The sequence below is a fragment of the Lampetra planeri genome, chromosome 24 (assembly GCF_965212315.1).
Source record: "Lampetra planeri chromosome 24, kcLamPlan1.2.h2, whole genome shotgun sequence".
Classification (NCBI taxonomy): domain Eukaryota; kingdom Metazoa; phylum Chordata; class Hyperoartia; order Petromyzontiformes; family Petromyzontidae; genus Lampetra; species Lampetra planeri.
This window is the reverse complement of record NC_136130.1, coordinates 11,029,932-11,057,761: the sequence shown is the minus strand read 5'-3', so window position 1 is coordinate 11,057,761 and position 27,830 is coordinate 11,029,932. Positions and strand designations below refer to the sequence as shown.

Sequence of the window (27,830 nt, the reverse complement as noted above, 5' to 3'; positions counted from 1 at the left end):
GTTCTGCCCGCCCCCCCGAGTGGACATATGTGTGAAAGAGCTTTACAGCTCACCGGATTCCTCCCTGCAGTATAAATATTCAGAAATGAACGATTCCGATTCCGGCAAAATTGTAACCTTCGTGAATCGAGAAACGAGAAATCGATCCATCACCATTGGCAACGCGCGACTCAGAGACAGTAGGTACAGTAGCTGCGTCGCCTCGACTCGTGGAGTAGCGGCGACAACGATGCAAAGACGAAGCGATCATTCAGAGCAAATAGATCGATAGGGTGGCGTTTCAATAGAGCAATAGACTCACGGGCTGACGAACATACCGGCCGTGCGTTCGACGAATCGAGCTACGTTCATACTCGAGGCGGTGATTCTCACCGGCGTGACCACACGGGCACAGCGAGCGGTAGGCCGGGGTGGTGTTGGAGGGCCTCTTGGCTGCGTCTCCGTGTGCGTGATGGAGGACGTGGCGCTGAGCTCCGCGGGAGCCCGGGTCTCCCTGGCCACGAGCAGCGACGAGCGATACCCCGCGGAGAGCGTGACGGACGGGTGAGAGACCCCGGGAGGAAGGCTCCCGAGTTCACTTCAGTTCCACTGTGGTGGTCACCGGCGTGGTGAAGTATGGTCAGACTACCCCCCCAACCGTGGTGAACACGACGTGAGCACGCTTTCATCCAGCAGTGGATTGAATGACAGATGGCTGGGTGGACTTGGTTGGGGAGCGGTGGGGCAGTGGTGTGCGCAGTGCGTGATCGACCGCTGGGGAGACCCGGTCACGAGTTCACTTCATTTTCACTGTCGTGGTAACCGGCGTGGTGAAGTATGGTCAACCATATTCTTAGGTTTTTTCGGTAAAGTCACGAAAAACCTAAAAAAAAACCTAAAAAAAAACAAAAAAACCTAAGAATATGAATCCTTGCAGTCACGAAAGCTTCAAATCTAGAATTATGGTCAACCAGACTACCCCCCCTCCCAAACCGTGGTGAACACCACGTGAGCACGCTTTCATCCAGCAGTGGATTGAATGACAGATGGCTGAGTGGACTTAGTTGGGGAGCGGTGGGGCAGTGGTGTGCGTAGTGCGTGATCGACTCCCGGGAAGACACGGCCACGGCTAACACCTGTGGCGATTGATATCAACACTGGTGGTCTTGGGTTATCCTCCCCGCCTTCACCAGCTTGTACCGACGGCTGCTTACTTTGTTACGTGGCCCACCAGAACAGATCGTTGAAGTACTCTAATATATCCGGGTTTTGGGAGACATGTGGTTCAAGAGTGCTTAGCTTTGTGAGATTTACCAAAATAGTTTTTTTTTGTGGAGGAGATAGACCCAAACAGTTTTTTTCCCATGGGAGAAACCAAACGCATGTAAATTTGGAAACGGTACAATAACAATGTGTTTAATTAGAATACATTGCACGTTCTAATTAATTGCTCATTTCTCACGGAATATATTATACTCTTGGTGTAAAGGCTCCGGGGAAGATAGCGTGATTATCACTGGAATAAAGAATCCTGTTAGTAGTTTGTGTGTGTTTCTATTTTCTTTCCCTGCAGGAGCAGTTCCACATTCTGGATGAGTACAGGCACATTCCCGCAAGAGTTTATTATCACCTTGGCAGATGTCACCAGCATCCAGTCCATGAGGATCGAGTGCTACAATGGTAACCCTCTTCCACTGATGACACGTGTAGCACGTGCTGCCCGCACAGTCAAAGATCGTGACGCAAAGGACCGTGCGCTGCAAAACTCCAGATAACTGCAAAAACTGCTGCTTTTTGCGCAGCTCGAAGCTGCGGTGGCAACACTCTGAGCGAACGAGAGGGTCGCTCAAAGAACTAGTGGGAAAACGGCCTTTGGTGTGTCGAGCAGGATCCAGTTACATTCACGATGCTTCAAGGGGGTGTCTCATGAAAGAGGGTTCAGTCATAAGTTCTATAATTGCCATACAGTTCAAGTAATCACGAGTGCATTAGATGATGCGACAGTAATTTTGGCAGAGATGTATCGTTTGTTCGATCCAAGTATCTTTATGAAAGATACTGTCACATTTCATGTTGGGGGTGTGAAGACGGGGCAGCGAAGGATGTAATGTGGCTTGCTTTACAATGTGTCAATTTTTTTTATTTAGCTATAATACTGGCACTAATGGTTCACTCTAAAGCTCTGCACAGCTTTTGGTAATTTGAAAACGGTAATGATGCTTTAATGTAAATGTGTGCTTGTTATTTTTCAGTGCGCAAGTTAGCTGTGGAGCACAGCATGTCATCTGAGCCAATCAATTTCGAGCCACTGTCTGAGATAGGTATGCCTGGACGCATTTGGCAGCATTGCATATCATGAAGCAAAATGTTCCGGTTATCACGCCGTGTATGTATATATAAAATTGAAAGTTGTCTGTCTGCCTGCTATTTTTCTCTATGGCGGTCAGTATTTTCTTTTGCTTGCACCTTTACCTGTGGCAATACTCAATCAACGATTCCAGTGAGCTATCCACAATCTGTATTCCATTGAATGTAACCTGCACGTCAAAGTTTCATTAAGGCGAATGACCAAATCACCCTGACTGCTGCGTGATCTAAGCAGGTTTGAGCCTGGATCACCAAGCATGTTAACTGACAGCTCACGAAGTTAACCTCTGCGGGGTTAAGTACAGGCGGAATTGTGAGCACTGATATGTTAACGTTTATCGAAAACGACAGTCACACAGTGGACAAATACTGCACTGGTCAGATATGCAATGTAACATGTCATAAAATAACGGGACCTAAGTATTAGAGTGGGAAAGTGAGCAGTGGGGGTCTTGTAATGGAAGCTGAAGGTCAAAGGGGGGGGGGGGCTTTTACATTCGGGGAAGGGGGCTTACGCTGACGTGTCACAGCACAATCTATTTGTTAAAATAAAGCGTTTTCTATTGCATGCATCATTGCAAAATTAACAAATTCATACATGCACGAAGCTTAAATGCCAAAGGTACCTTTGGTAGTCGGAGGACTAAGGGTTGGTGGTAATCGACTGTTGTATTTACTCTAATAAGAATGCATGACTTGTTTTCCCTACCAGAGCTTGAACACAATGAAAGCAATCTGCAGACTGAAGACATCAATGTGAGTTAATATTAATTAATATACATTGGTTTCTATGAAGCACCAGCTAATTTTCAACACTTTACATCCATTCTGGGTGGCTGAATGGCTGAGTGACTAATCACAGCTATCCACTTCTGCATGCAGCCAATGTGTTCATGCTGCCTTGCAGTACGTTCTGCGAATTACCAAAAGCGTTGCAGAGCTTTAGAGTGGACCCATTAGCACCAGTATTATAGCTAAATAAAAAAAAATCACAAATGTAAAGCAATCCACAAAGATTACAGAAAATTTCCCTTGGGAACTTAAGTTTAGGATTTCCCGATTTCATATGGGGCAAAACTACAGATCCACAGTATGTTCGGTCCACCCAGCAGTATAAATGGGTACATCACAAGCCATCCGGCAGGTCGCGTATGGTGGGGTAGAAGTTAGAGAACTCCCATCTTTACAGGGACTCTGTAAATCAAGACACCCTTTAATCCATCGGTGTCAGCTCGGTGGGTTCAGAAGTGGATGGTCAACGTGTCAGCACTTCCTCTTGTCACAAGCTCTCGTGTTCCTCTCCCGTGCTTAGTTGGGTGCACTCCGTAGTGATTATAATCATAACACTTAAGTGTGGTACTTTCAAAATAATAACGTGCATTTTAATTGACCCCATGATATTGTTTGCCACTCTGAGAAGATGAAACATGATAGCCTAACTACTTTGACCTTTTCTTCCAGGTAAAAATAGTTCAAGCTCAGCATCTGCGATTTATCATTCGCTCCGCGTACGACCACTTCACGTCCGTTCATCGCGTGTCTGTGGCAGGAAACATCCAGCGCAGATAAAACATATACATTTTATCACCCTTATGTATGCCAGCTGAATTCAATTTCACACACACGCAATATCTAACTGTGACCAAATCGCCCAGAACGAGAAGGTCAAAACAGAAGCGAATCCTATCATTCAACGATCCCTATCATTCAACATTTTACACATTTTAAACGCGGGTCATTTATAACAGGTGTTTATTATTTAACATGTTACAATACTGAATCTAAAATATACATTCAATCAATATACAACATCGGTGCTCTGAAGACAATTGTACAAAATATATTATGATTTGGGTAAATTTCAGCTTGATGAATGTGTTTTAATTACCATACAAACCGCGTCATAAAAGTACTTAAGATAAGAAAGTTAGCGTTTCTATTAAAACAGACATGTATAATTAAATCAACAGTGAAATCCATCTAGACAACTTACACACATTTAGCATTAAAAATATCCAGTGTAGGATGCCAGGGAAATATAGAAATGCTTTGTTGAATGGTTGTCCTTCGTTTTCACAGAGGTATGCCGACTGCATAAATTAAGTCCACGTTCCGCATGCATATTCTGTCCATGTTGTACTTCGTGTCATTGACAAGATCAAAACATTAAGAGCTTAAAAGAGATGTTCCCTCTGTAGGGTCATGTGTACGATATTGCAGTTTTTGTTTATTGCTGTCTCTATATCTTAAGGCAAATAAACGTGCGTTAAAAAGGTAATTCACGAACGTATTTTGATTTGAAAATTAACTCTGCCAAACTGTAAACCATTGCATTTTTATTGTTTTTGAAGTATTTATGGAGATAAAAAAAAATAATGGTTTGTCATTGAAATTAAAATCTAGCATATTCCTATGTTAGGTAGCTCTCTTCAAATCTTACATATATTGCTTTTAAGGATTGTATATGCTCCATTAAAAAAAACCCTGAAATTAATATTAACATATCTTATTGAAATTCTTGAAAATGTTAAGACACTGAAGTTGAGGATGCACAATCACAACTAAAAAGTTCATCACAATATTTACCAACAAGTCAAGGAATTGGAAGCTTTTCAAAATAAATTTGGGAAAATAATTACAATGTTTTAGATAATTGCTTTCTTTAATAATGAATGAATAGTGGCAACTGATCAAACATAGTTATTTCCGAAATAGATTTATAGGTTAACAACCATGATGATGTTGCTTGAATTTTTCTAAAAATGTATTATTGCTAAAATTGTATTTTGGCTCCATTATAATTAATCCAACGTGTGAAAGAGTGGGCAAACATACCATCTCTTCAAGTGGCTCTTCTAGAGCTTCCCTCCAGAAAAGACCCTTTCACTCTCAGTGTTGTGAGTGAACAATTGCAGAGATGCAGCTTTACCCTCTTATATTCCAACGTGCACCAATCGGGGTCCAGTTTACATCACACGTTCGCAAGATGTTTAGTTCACCTGACAAAAACCTCAAGAAACTTGGAATCAGAACCTGGAGGACAAGTTGCTCTCTGTTGGTGCGGTGTTGCGCAGCGACATTGCTGGGTTGCGTAGCGGGGTGGCCGGGTTAGCCAGGAAGCTCTGTGGTGTGCGACGTGACACACTGCGCTGGCGCGACAGGAAGGAGCACTCCGTACCGCCCATGGCGGCCAGCCTCTCCTGCACAGACTGACGCTGCAGCCCCATGCCCTGTCACCAGAAAAAACCCCACATCACATCAGATCAACAATCATTACCAGCAGCTGGGCGCTGCTGCAACATGCCTGTAAACCGGAACTTTCGACGGGAGGGTTGGTGGGTCACACAAACCACGCGTGGGGCATTGAACACGCCATCACTTGGCTTGCTAGGGTATTTTTTTTATTCACGCCTTCAGATGTGTGTGTTTTCTCCCACATGTATAAACACTCATTAATGGAGTTGGCCAAACATTCCAATATCGGATCACAGAGCTTGGCGCCGGTTCTGGCTGCCTTCCTGCGCTTTTAATCCTTCCCTTGTTGTGAGTAGACAAAAACTGTTACAAATTATAAATTACTGTTGTAATAAAATCAAAATCATCACATCACCATCATTGTTTGATATCAACTTAATAGACCACAGATCTTGGGCAATACTGTGCATATTACAAGTTGAAATGTATTTATCAACACTCTTCAGAGCAACATTGTGTCATCACTAAGGACCCTGCACTCGTTCTCTGCAATACCGACGTTTTTGTCTTGTTTTTGCGGTTGCTTCTATGCTCGCGAAACTGCTAATATCCGGTGTAAAACAGCCAGGCAACTGGCTAAACGGGATCGTCATCTGTGGAACAAACCAAACTCCAAAGTTCCACAGTTATTTCGCGCGGTGTCTCGGATCAATCCGTCGCGAATGAAGCGTTTGATTTGGGAGCTATTTTAAACACGTCCAATATACTCGCGAGGGATCAAGCGAACAACAGGGACGAGACAGCGGGAGACTCACCATGCTGTACCAAGCAGTCGTCATCAGCTTTTCCTCCTCCTGCTTTTGAGCCAGAATCTGCTCATTTTCCTTCTGAAAAGTCAAAAGGCCAAAAGGTCATCAGATCCTGCTGACATTTAAACTAGAATTGGCATGTAAGCGATATTGTGAAAGAAGACTCGAATGTAATTCCCTTGACTTTTATTGCAGGCCAACGAGGGCATGGCAACCACAGGAATAACTCGTGATGGTGAGACCTTAGACAAGAAGACCATAATGCATTCTTTCAGGAAGTTATTTTTTTTTGCATAATACACAAAGGCCCAAGTGAGTTTTGTGTTGCTTGAAACATAAGGGGGTAAGAAATGAACTTTTTTTTCTTTTATTTTGACTTATAAAATAGCTGATAAGACAATTGGGCGGCCGTGCTCTCACCTGCAGTTGGTTCAACTGCCGCTCGCGCTCAAGTAGCTGCCCTCGGAGCGCTGCCATTTCTGGGCTCTGCTTGGGATCCATGGTGCGGATCACCTGATGCACACGCACACGAACAGATACACAGGTCCTTACAGCACATACACGCGCACAGGCAGGCATTGGGCATGGCTCCGCTGCCTCTTGGATAAGGGGGGGGGAGGCGAGTAGAGCAACTGTAATTGTCATACGATCAGTCTGACACTAATCTGCCTCAGCCAACTTTATCTGCACGGAATTAACGTTGATTAAATTGTGTTTGTGCAATCGTTTGTCTTTCTCATGGGACAGTTGTTTTTGCTCTGATTTATATTTGCTTCATTGCAGTACTTTAATTAGTTTTTGCTCGAGTAATTTTGGTGACCCAATGCAGTCTTGCGAATAATACTCTTGAGTTCTCGCCCTGGTTACGCAAAATAAACCTTGAAACGTGTACATAGCGCAACTGTGTAAGGTGGCTTCTGGCGAAGCGTCATGCTGGAGGCACTCACCAGCTTGGCCTTCTCCAGGTATCTCTTGTAGCGCTCCTCCATGGAGCGCATGTCCTCGGTCTTCTTTCGCAGCAACGACTCCAACTCCTCTTCACGCTCAGCTGAAGCACACAACGATGCCAATCACCACCACCGTGCCAAAGAGCCGCGACCCACCGCAGTTGCTTGATTACCAACGGTAAATAACAAACGCACGTGGAGGTGTGGCTTGGCAGCCGAAAGACCAAAATAATGAAGCCGGTACCGCTGAGATCCCAGTGACGAAACGGACTCTAGCACCGTGTTAGTACCAGACTCTAGTGCTCTAAGTAGCCCCAATCCAAAATAACAAGGCAAGCTCATGAGACCAATGCCCCATCAACTTGAGACCACTAGACGCACCGACACTTGCGGTTGCGAGTTTAATGATATTATGGTGATGTCATAATAGTGGAGAGGACGAGGGGTTGTCACCCGTGTCACGATCCTGTGTGATCTGCGTCACCCCAGCATTGCCACTGGCGTAACGAGAGACGACACATGCAGTGCCGTGTATATAAGGTCAGATTGGTTCAGCGCGCCACTATTAACGTTGATTAAATTAGTGTCATATTAAAGCAAATCTGACATTTTTAATTTGGGTTGCTTGTACTGCCCTGGCAGACAACCGTCTACCCTTGCCAAAGAAGTGGAGGGATCTTGTAGGCCTCATTTGCAAGACCACTCCAAACTGCACTGGACCCAGGTCGTTCTGTGTAGAGTGCAAAAGGGAGTTTTGTTTTTTATTTCAGCCCATAATAGGGTGCCACGGTGGGCTGAGCGGCGTACAGGTTTTAGGGACCGGTGGCTGCTGGGGCTGCTCCTCTTGCGGCTCCTTGCGCCTAGACTCCTGCAATGTCTCCCTACACAGAGCAACGGGCGGGAAGGGGCACAAGGAAACCACAGGGTCGTTTTAAATCGAGGGCATTTGTCACGATTGCAAATATTCAGTCGTAATGTGTGATGAAAAAATCACATGAAGTAGATTTGACCAAATATTTGTTTTTTACCAGTGCACTTGTAAAAGGTTTGCAATTATTGACTTATTGTGCCCCATGGGGCCAAGATAATATATTTCCAGTGGTGGTTTGGTATTTATTAATATTAAAGTTCACCTACAATGGCCTTGACCTATAAGACCCAGATAAGTCTTTTAAAAACATTTCCGAATTATCATCGTTTAGTCCACATAACCACAATTTGTGAAGCAAATTTGAAAGAGGAATAATGATGGGTCACCATCATCAGACATGGTCCTTCTACTGCTTGATTGAGGCCTCTCCATCCCATGACCCAGTAATGCCACAATCAAACCCTCTTATGCAAACAAGGTGATTTCATGACTATATGAGCAGTCATCACTCACTGTCCAGAGCTCCCCGTTGGCTCTCATTCTGTCACCCTTCTCGTCCATCGGCCATCATCCTTTCCTTACCAGTCAAAATTATGTCTCTAATTTGTTTTGGTTCAAAAATTGCAATTTAGGCTTAAGATTCCAGAAAAAAATCAACAGCTTCAAATGATTGCATCGCTTATAAGACCAGAGTGCTTTGGGAATGTTCTACAGAAGCTGGCTATTGTAGGCCTCCTTTGGGTGTTACAACCTACCGATGTGCCGAGATTGGAAGCACATTCAGAGCTCTTTTTTCCAATACACCACTGCTCATAGCGGATGTGTGCTGTATCAATGACAAAGACTCCCACAGCTGGTACACGTGGCAGGGGCAGTCGCTGTTTTACTCACCAAGAGCCAATGCAGCTCATTTTGGCTTCACTCAAAGAGCCGTGACAATATTTAAACTGGGCTTAACAGGATGGGGCTTCTTTAATGTCAATATTAACTTGTCCACAAGCTAGAACACAAACTTACAACCAACGAGGGCATCGCACCCCATCGCGTGTATTGTGGATCTGCGCTGAGTGACTCCAGCAGCGGTGATCGCTGGACTAGCGTCCACCGTACGAGTGTGGCAAGGGTCTTGCAGTATTCAGGCAAGATGTACATGTTCATAAGCATTTTTGGGGGATTAGGTCGAGAAAATGTAAATGTGTCGTAAACTTACCTCCATCTGACGAGGCCAATTAGTGAGGTTTGTCACGTTAACAAAATGTCCCAATTAGTTCATACTTCAGCATCCGGTCGTGTGTACGAGAGTAAGCACACAAACATAACATTTGTAGATGGCTCTGGACATGCAATCTCATATTCTTGGTTCTTTCGGTAAAGTCACGTAGAAGGGAAATAATAAAATAATAAAAATAAAACAAGAAATTTTTCAGCAAATTCCTGTGGTTTTCACACCTGATGATGATTGCTTGTGTTGCAATCGAAACGTCGTGATTAATTTTATTGTTTTATTTTTATTATTTTATTATTTCCCTTCTACGCGACTTTACCGACAGAACCAAGAATATGAATCCCTGCAGTCACGAAAGCTTTAAATCGAAATGCAATCTCAGTTAAATTATATGAAAAAGCCTAGGCCTATACTTACACAATGGATGAGGCTATGCATTCACCGACTGTTATCTACTATTTTCAGCAGTATTGGTGTGTGGCCGATGGGATGTCTCAAAAAAACTACTTACAATGTTTGTGTCGAGAGAGAGGGATAAGTGAAGGATGGCTTATTTTGTTACATTCTCTACAACGACCAAAATTATTACGTTGCGTTCTGTATTGTATAGCTTGCATATCAACACCTGGCAGTTCACCAGCATTGGTTTAAGCAAAGCCACTCTTGTACTGGTATAATATATAAGTGCACCATGTAAATTCAAACTCACAGTTGATGGTCCAGTTTCTTGTTGAGAGCAGTGGCCTAAGGGAAACAATCAGGCAGGTGAGACGTGCAGATTGTATTTAACACAACTGTTCAGTTTCAACAGCTTGTAAGTGGCACCACTAATCGCATATCTGCATTTCCGTATTTCACAAGTAGTACTAATCGCATATCTGCATTTCCCATAAATATGCTAAATTCCTCTTGATATGCAAATGATTTTGTCAAGACGCACTTCGCCCCTCCATCCCAGCATAAATAGTCGCTCCAAGCCTGGGGCGTGCCATTCAGACTCTGCCTTCTCGACAGACCTGTTCTCCACCTGAAGACGGCTGCTTGCGTTGTGGCCGAAACGTCGTGAGAATTATTTTATTATGTTTTATTTTTATTATAAATATATAGTTCGTATGATGTTTGAATGTTTTTGCAAAACAAGATGCACGTAAACTTACGTTCATATGAAAATGGCCTAGACCTTTGTTGGTTGCGGTTAACAGCGATTGGAGCATAACGTTTTCACTGCATGTGTTGTCATTGTGTGGGCACCACACCGCGCGTACAACGTTAAATATCGTCAACTCCCACGTGTGGCTGGGCGATTCTACTCTCACGTACACGATGGCAACGTGTCGAGGAGCTCAATGCCAATGTCAATGTCTGCTAGCCGTAACGAGGGGCTTCACGAGAGTGTGCGTGGAGGAGTCTTTCTCTTCCTCCTCTGCTGAAGGAGCGCTGACTACGGTGGTAAACTATCATGGCTCATAGTTTGGGTTGCATGGCCACAATCGCACTACTGTGGCTTGTCTTCAGTTTTCAATTTATGAAGGGGACGTGCGCATCGGCCTGGTGATGTTCCGGTGTGGTTGATGGTTACACCATTGGTGTCTTCGAGGAGGAATGTCAAAGCCAGGAGGAGCGATGTTTGGGTCTCGTATGACGTGTTTGTTTATTCTGGATGTTGGCATTGATAAAAGCAAGTAGATGGATGATGTAGTTATTTAGTGAGAGGCTGAGCGAATGAGTGACTTACAGTGTGGCTGCAGAGCATGAAGAGCTCTATAGATAACCAACATCCCGATATTAGCGAGTGACCTCTGCGAGTCTGCTGTGCGGGTGAATAAGTAGCGAAGAGGGCAAAATGTTGCAAAGTCCAAGACGCTCACGTTGTCGGCGCGTTCCACCTGCTCTGCCAGCGACGACTGGAGCTCTTCCACACGCGCCTGCAACGCGCTCACCTGTTCCCCTTGTAGCCTGTACCAAGCACGCCGTAAGCGCACGGGCTCAGGAAAACCATCCGGCCGGGCGCCGCACACGCAGCCGTGCAGGACTGCACACAGTCAAGCGCACGCATCTAGCTATGCGGACGCGCGTATTTAGCTATGCGTGTAGAGCAGTGGTGGGGAAGCCTTTTTATTTTTTTCGAGGGTCGAATAGGACTTTCAAATAAACACGCACACTTCGGTTTCTCCTGTTGCTGCAAGAGCTAAAATTGGAAAACACAGCCTTGTTGCCAGGTCGAAAAGGTCCACCCTCTTGCGTCTGACTCACCTCAGTAGATTGAGATGACATCAGATGGTTGAATGATCAATGAGGCCACACGATTTCCCAACCTCTAAGCCCTCACGTACGCCACCACGATTCGCATTTTGACATCTACCAAATCTCTGCCAGGTTAAAAATATCCCCCCTCCAGTACCCGATTAGTGCCGCCAAGATGCTTGCAGTGACGGATAATTATCGTTTTGAGGGCCGTTTAGAAGCGGTGGGCCTCACGCGTCGACGGCCGTACGAGGCGACGTCACGGGGCCGCATCTGACTCATGGGCCCTTTCTGACCCGGGGACCGTAGGCTTTTTCCCCACCCCTGGCGCGGAGCCCCGTGGCGGACCCCCACCTGTTGTCGGCCTCCAGCTGGGCGTGCCGGCACGCCGAGTCGGTGGCGAGGGCGCTCAGCGCGTCCGCCTGCTTCCTCTCCAGCTCCTCCAGCCGGCGCGTCAACGCACGCTTCTCGCTCTGCAGCCCTGCCACCTGCTCCCTGCGCGTGAGGCAAGCGATTGGATGAGAGGCTGAGAGCAAGAGAGTGAGAGAGAGTACGTGCACTACTTTTCCTTTTTCATTGCTCATCATAATCATCATCAGCGTCCACTGCTGGGTGAAGGCCTCCCCAAGAGATCTTATAAACACAACAATCCATCGAGCGCCCGCGCACGGGCCCAGCCGCCACCTCCGTGGCGGTGGCTGTGCCCTCTACATTGGCTACTCGTTACACTCTAGAACTTGTATGGGCAGCAGGGCAAAGAGCAAAACATTTTTCCTCGGGATCTCCCTTCAGACAGCACACGCGGTAACAATGAACAAGTTAAAACTGCACCCCCATCTCGTGGAACTCCCTCCTCCCAGGCAACTCCTCCTGGTTCCCATTTCTGCTGGATTCGCCTTTGTTATTTTGGCGACCCAGGTCACTCTTGCAAATTGCACTGTCGTGGACTATCTTGAGCTCTCACTTTGGTTAACCAAAATAAATGTGAAACTTTAACGGTTCCTCAAGAAGCTCCTGGGCAAGTGGAGCGGAATGTCGGACACCGCTCCAAACGACACGGAACTCATCAAAGCTTGGCTGAGAAGGTCTCTCACCGACAAACTGCAGCGAGGATATTTTATTATTAAACAGCGTAGAAAGGAAAATAGAGGACATGTGACATGAGAGGCAATCAATCAAACTCACTGGACATCGAGTGGCAGGATTTCCCCAGCGAGACTGTCCCCAGGACCCATGGAACTGGCTGAGAAAGACAAAAAAAGTTGCAGTAAACACGTTACATCTGGAAAGCTAAGCAGAGTTTGCACCTGGACAGTGCTTGGATGGGCAACCGCCATGCGTAAGAAGTGCTACAGGCTGCGGAGCTACGTGGTGGGCAGCAGAGGGCAGCGCAGCAAAATCCATTGTTGTGCCATACTCCTATGCTCCCACATCTATGCTCACCTACTTCACAAACCCACACTAACAGCGTGGCGAAGTCGGTTTATTTTTGGTAAGGCCCATGAAGCGATTTCAGTGGCGACCCGTACATAGCCTTTAAAGTAAGGTCAAGCAACTCCCATGACCCACACCGTGTGGTGAATCGCTCATTCAGCAGTGGATTTACCAAGGGCTGTACATGTACTTAATCTTCAAGATGTTTAATCAGAGCACAGAGAGAGACGGTTGTTTCTCCACAGGCAAGTTGAAAAGATAATTACGGTGGCTGTGCCGTAAGCTTAACATGATTCACTCCCACAGAGATTTTATTAATTGACATAATTTGGGCATCATATTTATTCAAGAATGAATGCCATGTCGTTTCATTCTTACAATAATTTTTCGTCTCAATTGTATTTTAATTTGTTCCATTTCATTTAAATGTTTTGTTCTCCCCATTACCATAAATGTAACATCATCATCAGCCGCCCTGGAGTGGAGGTTTGCTAACAAAACTCTCCCGGTCTCCTGATGGCTTGCCGTTCCGAAATATTTGTTTGTAGGCATTTGGGAACCAACCCTCCACTCGGGGGTTTAACCCCAGGGGACCGCGTGTCAAGCCCTTTCCGTCCAAACGCCCTGCGAGTGCCACCAAGGTTGGCGGAGCTCACAGGAGAGGCCCGGGTAAGGCTACAAACAGGCAACTTTACACCGACACACAGTTTGAACATATTATTTTGGCCGTTATTTCCAGGAAATGGGATACTGTCCCGTTCTAACGAGAGTTCCACGCCACTCACCGGCCTGCGAGTTCAGCTGCGAGCAGTGCAGCTCGTCGTTTTCCTCCCGTAGAGCATCCCGCTCCAGTACGAGGCGCTGCCCAGAGCGGAATAACAAAAAGCAATGAGCACGCGCGGGCTCCCCTCCCCCTCACGGCCACTCGTGATCCACACGTGACCTTCCGGACGAGGCCCGCGTGCCGAGCGGTTCCTTCTGTCTCGCTCTCGCTGCATCTCCGCAAACTTGCCTCTTAAAGGATCACATGTTTTTGAAGACGTCAACATCGTTAGAGCAAATGCGGCGAGATGGCGGAGGCCGCGCGGTCGCTGTCAGCGATGTGTCGATGTGGAATGAGACTGCTTTGATTGGGACTCGCATTAAAAATGAATAGAGTCCAATGACTCTTTTTCAGGAGGGTCCTGCAATTTGTTTTTTATTTAAATATGTTTTCAGTCGATTAATGACGAGTGTTTATTTTATGAGTGGGAGGAAACCGCAGCACCCGGAGAAAACGCACGTGTGCGAGAGGGCAACAATATCCCCGTACAGATGGAAACAGATGGTGATTAGTCCACTTGCTGTACTGCCTTCTCCTGGCAAGTCAGGGCATGACACTGACGCCCACGGGATTGGAGTTTCACAACATTTGTGCGATCCAGCAACTGTCGCTGCCTCTAAAAGCCACGTGCATAGCCACAACCACCCTGCCAAAATAATTACGGACAAAATATAATTAACTCATTTAACTTCCTGGTCAGACCTCCTACATTTGGATGGCCAGTGTGAAACGGTGCTGCCACCGTTTGCCATGAACAAGTGTCGACCCTCTGAGCAGAGGTGCAATGGCATCTTCTGGTACTATGTGGATCCAACACAAAATAGAGACGTCAACAATTCACTTGAAAGATGGTCACTGTATCGCGCGCTTTCGGATGCGCTTCTGCGGCCGTCTGGAATGCTCTTCATTCCGATATTAGGGAGCCAAAGGAGCTATGCACTTTTAAATCTAGATTTAAAACTTATTTTTTTAAGCTGCTTTACGTGTTTAGTTTGTTGTCCTTCCCCTGCACCTCCAATTAGCACGGTTGGCCAAGTACGGTGCAAAATAAGTTCAACATACATACATACAAACTAAGGCAATATCAGCTGGAATCGGACGAACATTTTTGCATCCTTTTATATCAAAGGCCTTCAACAGGCGTTGCGACCGTGTCTGCCCAGGGCCTTCACAGCAGAGTGCGGGGGAGGGGGCCTTACCCCCTTCTCCTGCAGCAGGGCGTCATGCTTCTCACTCAGGCTCTTCAGCTCCAGCTCCGCTTGGTCAACGCGCCTCACCGCAATCTGCAGCTGAGACTGGAGCTCCATGGCCTAGGGGGCGGGAGTCGGGGGTCAGGGGTCGTAGCGACCGCAGGCCGGCAGCATGGAGTTGTGAGCAAGCCGCATAGAGACCATGCCACGCTACAATACGAGCACGCTTGGTACAACGATGCAATGCAAATGTATTTTTTTCCAATGAACAAAAACCAACACGTATTTATGTTCTTGCATAGGGCAATAAGTGCTATAAATATTGTGAAATAATCAGATATTTACCACATATTGCAGGGAACAACCTCCCCCCACAGATGTGGTCACAAAACAATTTAGTTATCATGGCTCTAAGTGAAAAACCAAATCTTCTTGGTTCTTTCGGTAAAGTCACGTAGAAGGGAAATATGATGAATCCCTGCAGTCACGAAAGCTTTAAATCGAAAAAATGAAAAACCAAACTTTAGGATTTTTTTGTGCAGTTATTGGTGACCAAGCAGAGACCAGTGGACTCGATACGCTTTCAAATTTGATGCAATCACAAAAAGCTGCCCAAATCCCAACCCATAATCTCCAGGGCGTCGGTTCCATGCTACAGCAAGGGCATCGATACCCGCGCGAGTCATTCTGCCACTTTGAAAAGACCTTCAGGTGCAATCGCCGCATTTCTGTAAAGGTCTGATTCTGCGGGGTCCTCTCGAGACGACTAAAACCATAAAACAAAACAGCGAATGATGGAGCGCTGTGCCGGCTGCATCATCAGTCACAGCGCCTCATCATCGATAATTTCGTTTCATGTTCGTAGTCTCCGAAGCATTATGAGCGATGATGCGGCTATAGAAACTGTACAACAGCAGGAGACTAAAACATGGGGTCGATGGTGAACGTAGCCCAGAGACGATCGTCGAATGGTGGCGTTGTTTGACAATCTGGTAACCAGAGGTGACCCGGTGGCTCAGAGGTCAGGGCGCCGGGTTGCCACTGATGAGTCTCCGGGGTTTAAATCCAGGCAGCTACCCTGTGATTAAACCGGGTATCTCACGTGTAGCGAGTTGATTGGTTTCAGCACCGGCCACCAATCCCACCACAACAATCGCATCAAATTAATGTTTTCATTTAATTTGGCTAAATTCCAGCCCTGATAATTGAACATATGTGTTTCATTGCCATGTTACAAATATTACTGTCAGTGGCAGCGCAAAGGTTACCTCTGCTGTGTGGACCAAAGATAATATTAAGGGATCTCGGAGGTAGTGCTGTGATATAAACTTCCACAGCCCATTCTCTACCACAGGGTTGTACTTTCTGCGCGAGTGATTCAGATTCTTGGTCTCGTAATGTGACACGCTGGAAGCACAAACGCTGGTGAACTTGAGGAACGACAATTGACTTCTTTCCTCGTCTTCTACCAAACACTTGGATGGACATCACAAGTAGTTCTGTGATATCTGCTTCGATGGACCATGATTAAAAACAATCAGCCGTCAGAGGCATTAGCTGTATGGAGGACATTTCGATTTAAAGCTTTCGTGACTGCAGGGATTCATCTTCTTGGTTCTTTCGGTAAAGTCACGTAGAAGGGAAGTAATAAAATAATAAAAATAAAACATAATAAAATAATTCTCACAACGTTTCGGCCACAACGCAAGCAGCCGTCATCAGGTGAGGTGAGGACGGCTGCTTGCGTTGTGGCCGAAACGTCGTGAGAATTATTTTATTATGTTTAATTTTTATTATTTTATTACTTCCCTTCTACGTGACTTTACCGAAAGAACCAAGAAGATGCATGGAGGACAGTTGAGGACTTGCAGAAGAGGAGGAGGAGGACGTTAACGGACGATGATGACGCGAGGATGAGCGAGTGACGACCCAGGGGACGGCTCACCTGTGTGCGCGAGATTTCGAGCTGGGCACGCGTCGCGTTGGCCCGACGCAGCTCTTCCTCCAGGCCTATCGCGCGCGTCAGCGACACCTCGTTCCTCTCCTCCAGCAGTCGCACCTGGCGCCTCAGCTCCCCCAGCTCCTCCAGGCGGCGCCTGTACGACTCCACCGTGCCCTCGAGCTGCGCCACACGGCTGGACGAGTGCCTGTCACGTGCGGAGATAGAGAGAGAGCGAGGACGAGCGAGGGGTGAGAGATGGCAGAACCAGGCGTGGAGCCATAATTTTAAGATAGTTTCTGGTGCAAATTTGTATACGCGAGCGGTGTGAACGATTTCCGTTGGTGCTGCGCACCTCAGGATGTCCATCTCGTCCTTGAGTATCTGCGTTTCCTCCACCAGCGAGGACATCTCCACGTTCTTCTCCTGCGCGTCCAGCAGCTCCCTGTGCAGCTGCTCGTTCTGTATGCGACACTCGTCCTTGGCAGCCTCGAGCCTGAAACGCGGGAGGGTTGTCAATTAAGAGCTGGTGGAACACCTGGGTCGCTAAAGTAGGTTTCCTTTTGCATTCACCATTAATGGCATTAACCATATCCTCAAGTCAGCCACTACACACGTGTGCCGCAGACGTCACACGTTGGACGCATGTGATAGTCGGCGACACGCAGCTCGGGTTCTGCAGCGGGACAAAACCCCCTGGCGCCTCCTGAACCGTGCCAAGCTTTTACTCGGCACAGCTCGGTTGTAACGTGGGAAACGATAGTATGGGAGACACGCCAGGCTGCGCGTCCAAACACGCACACGAGGCACCCCGGACGGCAAACGCACCGGAAGTTCTCCTCTCGCAGCTCCTCCAGCTGGGCCTGCACGTGGAGGAGGCCCCGTCGGCTGGAGCTGCCCGGGCCCCCGTCGACGCAGTCCTCCCCGGCCTCCAGCATGTGCAGCCGTTCAACCAGCGCCTCGTTCTCGGCCAGCAGGGCGTTGCGTTCCTCCAGCAGAGCGGACGCCTGCGAAGGGGACGGCCCGAGATTTAAAACTGGAGAGCGTTGTCGCAGAGCGAATAAAGTCGTCGGCACGTTCGTGCGGAAATTGGCGCAGTTCTCGCAGCACAAGGCTAATCTCACGAAGGTGCCACCGTTTTCACAGACGTGAGTCGTCTCAGTAATTTCAGAGCATGCAGGGCTATGCTGCTTGGCGATTTTAAAACACCGAAGTAAATTTGTGAGTACGCTTCAACCTGAACAAACCGTGGACAGCAAGAACGGCACACGTGGCCCACTCTTTTTCGCGTTTACGTTACTTGACGTTTAATGTCCGCTCGTGGATTTCCAGGTGTGTGCTACCAGTGCCCGCATGCGGAGACATGAGCTTGAACACTTGTTATCAAGGGCCGGCGTGCGCCCGGAGAATTTGTTATATTTCTTCATTCAAACCTGCTGATCGAGCACGTGGCAGCGTTGCGTGATCTCCGCCTTCTCCGCTTCCGTCTCCTGCAGAGCGTCCATTGACCTTTTCAGCTGCGAGGTCATGCGCAGAGAACGGGGGAAGCGCAGCATCTCCAGTCAACCGCTCATATTTCAGCAGCACCCGGCAAAAAAATAAAGAAATGGAACTTGACGAATAATGTAACACGTTTAAACTGACAATTTAATTTGTCAAGGTTTGTTTAGTGGCGTTTTAAAAGGCAGTCTTGAGGTTTGAATTATTAGATACTTAATTCCATAAATAAAACTGTGGCAGAAAAGTTAATCACAAGCGTAAGAATTAATAACACTGACAATTCCTACGATAATGAAAATAAAGCTTATGGATGCAACGTTCATGAGATTACAATGATGCGTATCTCAGCCTGTCACGATTCAGCATTGCATGTGAAGTAGCAGAATGCTGCAGTGATGTAACGATTAGCACACCGGACTTGCAATCCAGAGGTCTGTTATAATTCAATCTCTTGGCACGGCAGTTGAAACGACTGTGCGAGTTTTTTTTTTATTCCATTCGATGCTCTGGCCACCCAGCAGTAGGAATGGGTTCGCCGCAGTGAGGCGATCACCAGATCGCATGTGGAGGGATTCAAGTGCAGCTACTACTCACCTCGTTCCAAGACGTCTGACCAGCGGGAAGAGTAGGCCAAAATACCTATAACTAGGGCTCCATTAGTGCTCCCTCTACCGAAGACCCTTCTGCTAGCAGAAGCATGACCAAGAAATTTCACGACTTCACCTTTAGCCAGTGTATGGTTTGGATAACAGCCGCTTGGGCAACAAAGTCAAAGCAGTGGTTCACTACGCTCACTCGCTCGCTCACTCACGCCATACCTCGTTCTCCAGGGCTTCCAGATCCGCAGCAGACATTGAAACCGACGGCCCCATTCCTTCTCGACTCAACAGCTGTTGAAACACAGCACGCTCACTTCAACACTACCACGGTCATCATAACCACACTTCATCTTACTTCACATTACTTGAATAACACTTGCACGGCCCACCACCATGTACAGCACAGGTGCTATATAGACTGCTGTGACGCTACGTAGTGGGACGCAGACGGCGTTGCCCCCCATGTTCGCAACCCGCACCGGGCGGCGTGAAGTCTGATCAAACAACTCCCATGACATGCACAGCATGTGGGGGCGTGGGGGCGGGGGGCCGGTGGGGCCTTCATCAAGTAGTGGATAGACAAAGGGTTGAAAATTATATGTATTTTTTAAGCGTGTGTTTAATACTGCACCATACAGGGCATTGCTTCTGCTGCAAGTTGCCACAAACGGGTGGCGAAACGATCGGCACACGCATTCGCTATGGAGCTGCCGCGTCCACGGTGATCGCATCATCTCCCCGTTAACCAAGCGCTCACCTCTTGTATCGCAGCCATCACCACGTGCTGAACCGACTCTTCCAGCTGCATGATGTTTTCAATGTGCTCTGTAAACAAAAGATAAAGATTACCGATGAAGGCTGGGATGGCACACTTATGAGGGAGTGGTGTGGCTGGCACCCACGCCCGCCCGCCCGGCTGCTTTTGTCTCCTCAGTGCTGATGTTTACACACCGCACCAGGTACTCATTTAAGATTGAGTGGACCATAGGGGAGGCCCAGGACTGGTTCAGATATTCATGACCCATGTTGGCTACGAGCGGGAATCGAACTCGGGTCGCCATGTTCGTAGCGCAGGCGCTAACCACTGCACCACCACTCTCCACACACATACACACAACCTAGGAGGCTAAGAGTTCCCAGTAGCCCATTGTCAGTCACACTGTGGCCTTAACTGTAAAGATTCATAATAGGTGACTTTTGGGCAAGAGAAGGGCCATTGCTTGAAATGTCACCCATTGTATATTTTTCCTTTTAAGGCCGCAGTGTTATTGACGAATGTGTTCGTTATTTTTTAATTACGCACCACTGCCAACTCGGCGTCACCAAGTAATGCATCAGTTGAGGATTTGATTCAACAATCCAGACAGGAGCTGCTGCTTTGCAGCCTCCATATTAACTATTCAGCCACTGCACTGTTGTCCCCATTCACATTTCCATACTAAGCTTTCACGAGCTCTACGAGTCCACCCGTAACGGGGGGCGGGGGGGACGAAACTCCATGAAAGATGATCCAATAAGAACGAGCCAGACGTGTTGGAGATGTGTTGCTATTAGGGAACTTGCCCTATTGACGGACCAGCCACAATGATCAACCACGGGTGGCTGGTTAACCCGACGGTCACTCAGACTGTGCGCGAGCGCAAAGCACCTTGCTTGTTCTCGCAGTTGATGGCGCAGCCCAGCACCAGCTGCAGGAGCCTGCCCATCTCCGCGTGGTCGGCATGCTCCCCCACCGCCGCCACGTCTGGCACGCACGCCGGAGACACCTGCACGCCGAGCACCTGCGCGCACACACACACACACACACACACGCGCGCGCACACACACACACACACACGCGCGCGCGCACACACACACACACACACGCGCGCGCACACACACACACGCGCGCGCACACACACACACACACACGCGCGCACACACACGCGCGCGCACACACACACGCGCGCACACACACACGCGCGCACACACACACGCGCAGACACAGAAACCTCCCGTTTAGTCTTTGACAGACTGTTGGGGCCAGTGATGTTAGTGAGTAGTACCTATGATGGTCGGCACGGCGCACGAGACAGTGGGTGGCCAGCAATGTGCCCGACCGCCTTTGTCTTACCAGTGCTGATGCGCACTCCACACCTTTCCAGGTATTCATTTAAGGCGGAGTCGACCTAAGGGAGGCTCAGTTTAAATATTCGCCACTTATTGGTCGTGAATTGAATGCGGGTAGCCGGGTTCGTAGAGCAGCGCGCTAACCACAGCGCCACGCTCCTCCCAAAACACACAGCCACTCAAACGTACACACACACGTACACACACGTACGTACACACACACACAATTCTGCGGCTGTCCAGTTGTATGCATTCGTGAAACTAAATTGAAGTGAGGAGGGTGGCATGTCAGTAAGTATCGGGTATTCCAAGGTTGTCAGATAAAGACTTTTTTCCAGTGAAGTTCCACAAACTGAGAGTTCAATCCCGTGTTTTTACGATGGATGTGTGTGTCTGTCTTTATTCTTCGGCCCTCATTGCCTCACCTCGCTGTAATAGTCCTGAATGCCTTGCAGAACTTTTTTCAGGTTGCTGACCTAGGGATTCAATATAAAACGCATTAGTACAGTCTAGTGTAGCAATACCACTATATATGCATACATAACACAATGTATAGGCGTGATACATCATATGCAAACTACAAATAGTGTTGCAACTTCATGCATGTCTTTTATGTTCTTAATAAAAGTTAAGTGACGTTCATTTTCCCATATAAAGGGGGCAATATGCCTCATGACTGATTTGCCCATTGCAACCGAACATTGGCTTGAACAAGAATGTCTGGAGTACGCTTTCTCAACTGAGCATTACCTTGAAACTATAACTTGTGATTTAATAACGTTTTAAACTCAAACTGCACGTTCATCTCTTTTGTGCAATGGTGAACATTACATGGGCACACGCGCAGTCAGTCAGTCGGCAGATCGCATGTGACGGAATACAGTGTGGGTAACTCCAAACGCTTCCACGACGTCTGGCCTGCATGGAAGAGTAGGCCTAAAACACCCACTAGAAGGGCTCTCTCTCGAGCTCCATCCAGTGGAGGCCCTTCTGTTAGCAGTGGCGTGAGCAAGACAAAAAGAATCACAAATAACTAATTTTATGTTCATGTCCTTCGGCTACGCAGTCCGACGTCTCCACACCTTTAGCCGCCAGCTGTCCCCAACGTCCTTCCGTACGCGTGTGACCCAGGCGGCGTCAAACCACCCGGGGTCTCTGTGGAATCACAGGCATCGCAGCTCATTAATAATGAACTCCACTCTTGCTGCACGTTCACAAACACACATGCATCATAGTGCATGCTGCTTTCGGGCGCCGCAGAAGCAGCAGATGCCAGTCTCCGACTTTCTCTCCCCGACTGAGTTCCAGATTTCATCGGAAGCCAGTGGGAGGAAACGGAGGATTGGCGAGACGTGGACACGTGTACAGGAGCGGGGTGACAAGTCTGACAGCGGCATTCCGAATCCGTCCGGAGGTGTGGGGTGCAGGATACATCGAGCAGAGAGAGTAGTCAATGTGAAGAGTCTTCAAAGCAAGGAACATCATTTAAATTTCCAACTCTCTCTCTCTCGTTCTCAAATTGTTTCAGATACGGTACTGTCGATTCCTTCTTGCCAATCGAGAAATCTGGCAGAGGCAATTTGAGGAAGCCTTCATGCCAGAGTGACACTCCTATATTCTGAATAATAACGAGCCACGCGATGGGATCGTTGTGTTTGGGGAAAGCTGGTGAATTTAACGTCCTCACTTTAGCTCAAGGTCGTTTTGGAGTGGGGGGGGGATTCCCTATCACTGAATGGAGGATGTGTAATGACTGCGGTTACCATTTCAATTGCGTCTGTTATTTTGTGATTGGCAAACATAATTTAGCAAAAAGGCATGCCAAGCTAAATGTGTTGTCAGTTTGCCACTTTCCTAAAGTCAATGGACTAGATCTGTAATTAATTATGCCTCTTTCATGCAGGTTCGCTCGAGATGGCAGTAACTTTAGTAGGCCTTCATCCAAACAGGGGATGGACCGTGGCCGACGATGATAATCCATGCACACATGCCACGTAAAACAAATGATCCCATTCACACAACAGAGAGACTTTTGATTTGAAAAGTATTACTACGTGCGGTGCACAGCCCATGAAATGGTGGTTTGCAAAGCACTTAGCACACTTTAGTAATCCGAGTAGACCAATTCATTTCCCCCCTACATATGTCAATATGTTCAGGCGCTAAATGCCAATGTTGAGGTCTGCTGGCCACGGGAGAGCTTCAGGAGAGAGTTCATGTAGTTTTGTTATTCCTCCTCCATTGAACGAGTGCAGACTCCAGTGGTTTACTGTACGGTCGGGTCGATAGTTTGGGTTGCATGGCCAACAATGGCACTGTGGCTTGTCAAGTCTGGTGGGTCGCAGGCTGGCCACTCAGCCACTTTGAACAAATCTCACACAGTCAAGCAATTCGCAAAGCGACACGCGGCACAAGCAGAGAAGCTTACATTTTCTGGAGAACGTCGGACAGAACCACTCCATCGGCGAGATTTTCGACAGTGAGACATTGCTGGTTCTCGGTGAATGTTGTCACCTGCGGCAAAACAAAATGTATTGGCCGACGATCGAGTTTGCATGCCACACGTTGCCGTCAACTCAACGGGATGACAAAATTCACGAAATGACATTTCATCGCAAGATTCCCAACTCTAGCCCAAGCTCAATAATTCCACCAGTTGACTTACTCCAGTACATCCCCTTTTCTTGTACCAGACGATAACTTCAAGACATTTTGTTGTTGTAACGTTTTAATAAACATATTGATTTTATTACTCTGTCTTTTGTGTCGTTCCTGTGCTCACGCACCCACGGATCTCCCTTGTAAAATAGCCAAGCAACTGGATAAACGGGGCCATATGTATAACAAATAAAATACACGGATTATTTCTAGTTACGCTCGTTTATGCAGCAAAGCCCGAGTCACAAGACTCTTTTTTAGCAGCGGGAGACGTTGCTGCCATGTGCGTTGCCAGTAATTTTTTATTTGCATCGAGATGCTTGGCCAATAGCACGACAACTGGGGCTTTTTTTAGCTATGGGAGGAATCTGCAGGACCCGGAGGAAACCCATGGAGAACAGAGGGAGAACATACAAACTCAACAGAGAAAGGCACCCGAAACAGGAATCAAACACAGGTCCCTCTTTCTGTGAGGCACAAATGTTACCACTACACCATCCTGCCTCGTTACCACTACACCACCCTGCCTCGTTACCACTACACCACCCTGCCTCGATAGTTGAACCTGCAAAATATGTAGCTGGTTTGGGACATCACACTATAGTTTAAAAGCAGCAAGAGTACTTTGAGACCCCCCCCCCCCCCCATAACCTACGCATTCCACAAGTAGTGACTAATCCCATATCTGCATTTTCCATAAATATACTAAATTCGTGTTGATATGCAAATTCATTTTCAAGGCGCCCTCCTCCTCTAACCCAGATTAAATATACGCTGCCAAGCTTGGTGGTGTTCATTCAGACGCTGTCTTTCCGACAGCCCTGTTCTTCACCTGAGGACGGCTGCTTGCGCTGTGGCCGAAACGTCGTGAGAATTATTTTATTATGTTATATGTTTATTAATTTATTATTTCCCTTCTACGTGACTTTACCGAAAGAACCAAGAAGATGACAGCAAGAGTATATTGTGTTGAGAATATCATACATACCTACCTGTCACACTCATTGTTTTATTGCTTGCATTTATAAACTAGCACATTCGTTCCCAAGATGATTTTCCATTTAATATCTGACAAAATGTAACAAAAAATTGCTTTGTTCAATTTCCCATCTTGGCATTAATAACCAATTTCAAAGGGTGTCAAGATGGAGATACACCAGTAACGTTGCCTTAAGCAAAGAAGACCGACTTCAACTTGCTTAAAAATAAAACGGACTTCAAGCAGGATGAGTTATTAGCAGTGACGTTACTCAGAGGAAAAATGAATCACAGATGGAATAAAAATGAATAGATTAAATTGGGTCGGGGTTAGATCCAGATAATCAGCATTTTATGATCTGATGAATAAACAGGATTCATGTCATTCATGGACATGAGCCCCTACGTAGATGAAGAAGAGGAACGAGTGGAGAAGGGTAGACAGTGGCATTGCAACGAAGCTGCCTCGTATGCAGAGGGGATTAATGCGTGTATGTGTGTGTACGCAGTACTGTATTATGCATACGTACATATTACTGCGTCAATATGCATTTACGTATGTATTGGCCTCGAATGTGCCGGTGGCAATGCCTGGGTAAGGGTTATTTGACATAATCTTGACAGGCTTGCTGAGAACCGTGTGGAATCCCCAGTGTGGCTTCAGGCAGGGGTGGTCCCATATCCACTTTATTCTTGCTACAGCAGCAGAGATCAGAACCAGAATATGTATTTATACTCTAGGAGGAATCCGAATCGCTATAAAGCTCTTTTGTACAGATGTCCAGTAGGGGCTAGTCAGAACGTGACAACAACAGATGTAGTAAAGGATTTCCTAGGACCTACCTCTCCGCTGCACAGACCCCAGTCAGAGCCCCTACTAATTAAGGACCTTCATTGATTGGCAGATGTGTGTAAAGCTGCGCAAGCCATAAGAGAAAGCCAATGTCGATGCATGTATGTGGACTTGTGTAGGGAAAGCACTCTAGCTCCCACACTATTTTTGTTGTCGAATTCCTTGATTATGGTCTGTGCCTGTGGAATTTTTTTTTATTTGCAACCCTCATTAGAAGGCAGTCAACACCCTGAGCCAAAGAAAGTCCTCTTGAAGATGATACCCCAGAACTACTTCTGAGATTCCTCTAAACGCCTCTGATTTACGCCTAGAAGCACCGCATTTTCTAATGCTCCCTTCTAAAGAGAAGTTCATCTCGTGGGCGTTAACGTGATATTTATTAGTCCTCAGAACTTAAAATATTCCAAATTAAGTGAACCAAATTGAATATGAAACACACGATAATAATTCCCGTCGTTGTGAAGAATACACGCAACAAAATAAACAAGCAGGCAATGCATCTCCTTCACATGTCTGTCCCTCCACGAAAGGAACAAGCGCTTTTTTTGTTTACCCCTGTGGGAATGTAACATCACCACCATTTGCCATCGGCAGCAGCAGCAGCAAGTGGCAGCGTCAGCAGCAAAGACGAACGGTGACAAGAGGCGGTGGTGGCCAAGACAGACACCGTCGTAGCGATGCGGCAAGGTGCTCTACAAGTTGTGACAGAGGAGGCCCCGGGGTTGGGGGGAGACATAGCACGCAGGGCTCAGCGCCATCCCCGCCCGCTCTGCCGCGAAGGGCAATCATGCCCGTCTCATGACGGACAAACCCGATGTTGTTGTTTTTACATTCCGAAAACCGGGAACAACACACGCGGGTTAGTTTGTCGGCAGGTCGCGTGTGGTGGGGTAAAGTGTGGGTATCCCCCCCCCCCCCCCCCATAACGACAAGTATGAATTTCCCCCGAGCGCCCTCGAGTCGAGGCCCCTCCGTGCGGGGTACGCCCCAACGACCGGCGTGGTGAAGTATGGTCGAACACCGACTGCGTCGTCCGCGAACCCGCGCAAGACCTAGGGAGGAGGGGGTGTCCTCATCATCCAGCAGTAGATTGGCGAATGTCAGCGAGTTCTAATCGGTTCCCCGTCCACACGAGCGTGGCCCTAATCGCCAGCGATGGGCACCGCCGTCTCGTCAGATGGGCGACCACCAACCACCACCACGAGCATCATCATCAGCAGCAGCATCAGCAGCATCAGCAGCAGCAGAGGAGAAGTGGTGCAGCGCCGTCTGTCGTTGTGCTGCACTTCCTATGCTCCCCGCCATCACCAACCCCACACTGGACCAGCGTGGTGAAGTGTGGGCAAGTGACAACCCACGCGGCGCGAGGATTGAGGCCCCCTTCGTCCCGCAGTGGAGAGACCACGGGCGGTGACGCGGTTGTGGTGAATTACAAAGACAAGGACGGACATGAGTTTGAGGGAGCAGAATGACGATGAATGGCAAGGGGGTGAGGGAGACTGATGAGGTCCATGTGAGGGTGAAGATGACGACTGATGAGGTCCAAGTGAGGGTGAAGATGGACACTGATGAGGACCACATGAGGGTGAAGAGGGTGAGGATGAAAAACGATGAGCTGGAGGGTGAGCAAGATGAGAGAAGTCCGAGGCGAGGGATGATGATGAAGAGGTTGGCGATGAGCGTGAGAATGAGGAGATTGTGGAGGTGAAGATGAGGCCGAGCGGCAGGTGTTGGAGCAGCAGGTGTTGGAGCTGCGCCTCTCACCCAGACGAGGAGGCTGCAGCACAGCTCCGGGTTGGCGGCCTCCATGAGTGGCGCGGTGCCTCCTCCTCCTCCTCGCACTCCGCTGGGACTCGGGCTGCAGCAGGAGCCGTGGTGAGGCGAGCGAGGCGAGGGAGGCGAGGTGAGAGACACGGTGATCCAGGGGCCACCGACTCGATCGTTCCGCACCTGGCGCACACGGGGGGAGGAAGGTGATGGTGGTGGTGAGGAGGAGGAGGGACTCACCTGCGCGTAGGTTAGTTCACCTGTACGCAACTTCCTCAAGAGCGCAGCACTGCGCATGCGCCAAGGTGCGCGCGGCGCCAGGTGGAGGTACGTGGGGGGTGGG

The 27,830-nt window shown here is 47.8% G+C and overlaps 2 protein-coding genes across 2 annotated transcripts; one reads left to right on the top strand and one right to left on the bottom strand.

Annotated features, from left to right (window-relative positions):
* Positions 1–165: 165 nt before the first annotated feature.
* IFT25 (intraflagellar transport 25) lies at positions 166–4,840 on the top strand. The gene is made up of 5 exons (XM_078605683.1): positions 166–543; positions 1,553–1,659; positions 2,232–2,300; positions 3,059–3,102; positions 3,808–4,840. The coding sequence occupies exons 1-5, from the start codon at positions 452–454 to the stop codon at positions 3,913–3,915; spliced, it is 420 nt and encodes a 139-aa protein (XP_078461809.1). The 5' UTR covers positions 166–451; the 3' UTR covers positions 3,916–4,840.
* LOC144726787 (protein Hook homolog 3-like) lies at positions 4,082–27,765 on the bottom strand. The gene is made up of 22 exons (XM_078605682.1): positions 27,485–27,765; positions 23,660–23,745; positions 22,314–22,386; positions 21,657–21,707; positions 20,771–20,903; positions 19,880–19,947; positions 19,342–19,413; positions 18,457–18,540; positions 17,852–18,030; positions 17,379–17,519; positions 17,030–17,231; positions 15,094–15,204; positions 13,857–13,932; positions 12,823–12,880; positions 11,992–12,132; positions 11,262–11,349; positions 10,103–10,137; positions 8,105–8,178; positions 7,298–7,398; positions 6,771–6,863; positions 6,357–6,428; positions 4,082–5,576 (listed from the first exon to the last, which is right to left on the bottom strand). Exons 1-22 carry the CDS (start codon positions 27,527–27,529, stop codon positions 5,373–5,375), a joined length of 2,187 nt encoding a protein of 728 aa, XP_078461808.1. The 5' UTR covers positions 27,530–27,765; the 3' UTR covers positions 4,082–5,372.
* Positions 27,766–27,830: the final 65 nt, after the last annotated feature.

Bases quoted from the DNA above. Each gene is read 5' to 3' on its own strand.
- IFT25 (XM_078605683.1), top strand. From the start codon at position 452: ATGGAGGACGTGGCGCTGAGCTCCGCGGGAGCCCGGGTCTCCCTGGCC. The intron at 544-1,552 runs GTGAGAGACCCC...CTTTCCCTGCAG, and splicing joins GCGGAGAGCGTGACGGACGG to GAGCAGTTCCACATTCTGGA. The intron at 3,103-3,807 runs GTGAGTTAATAT...CTTTTCTTCCAG, and splicing joins TGCAGACTGAAGACATCAAT to GTAAAAATAGTTCAAGCTCA.
- LOC144726787 (XM_078605682.1), bottom strand. From the start codon at position 27,529: ATGGAGGCCGCCAACCCGGAGCTGTGCTGCAGCCTCCTCGTCTGG. The intron at 8,179-10,102 runs GTGAGTTTGAAT...TGCTCTGTGTAG, and splicing joins AAGAAACTGGACCATCAACT to GGAGACATTGCAGGAGTCTA. The intron at 5,577-6,356 runs GTGAGTCTCCCG...TTCTGGTGACAG, and splicing joins CGACTGCTTGGTACAGCATG to GGCATGGGGCTGCAGCGTCA.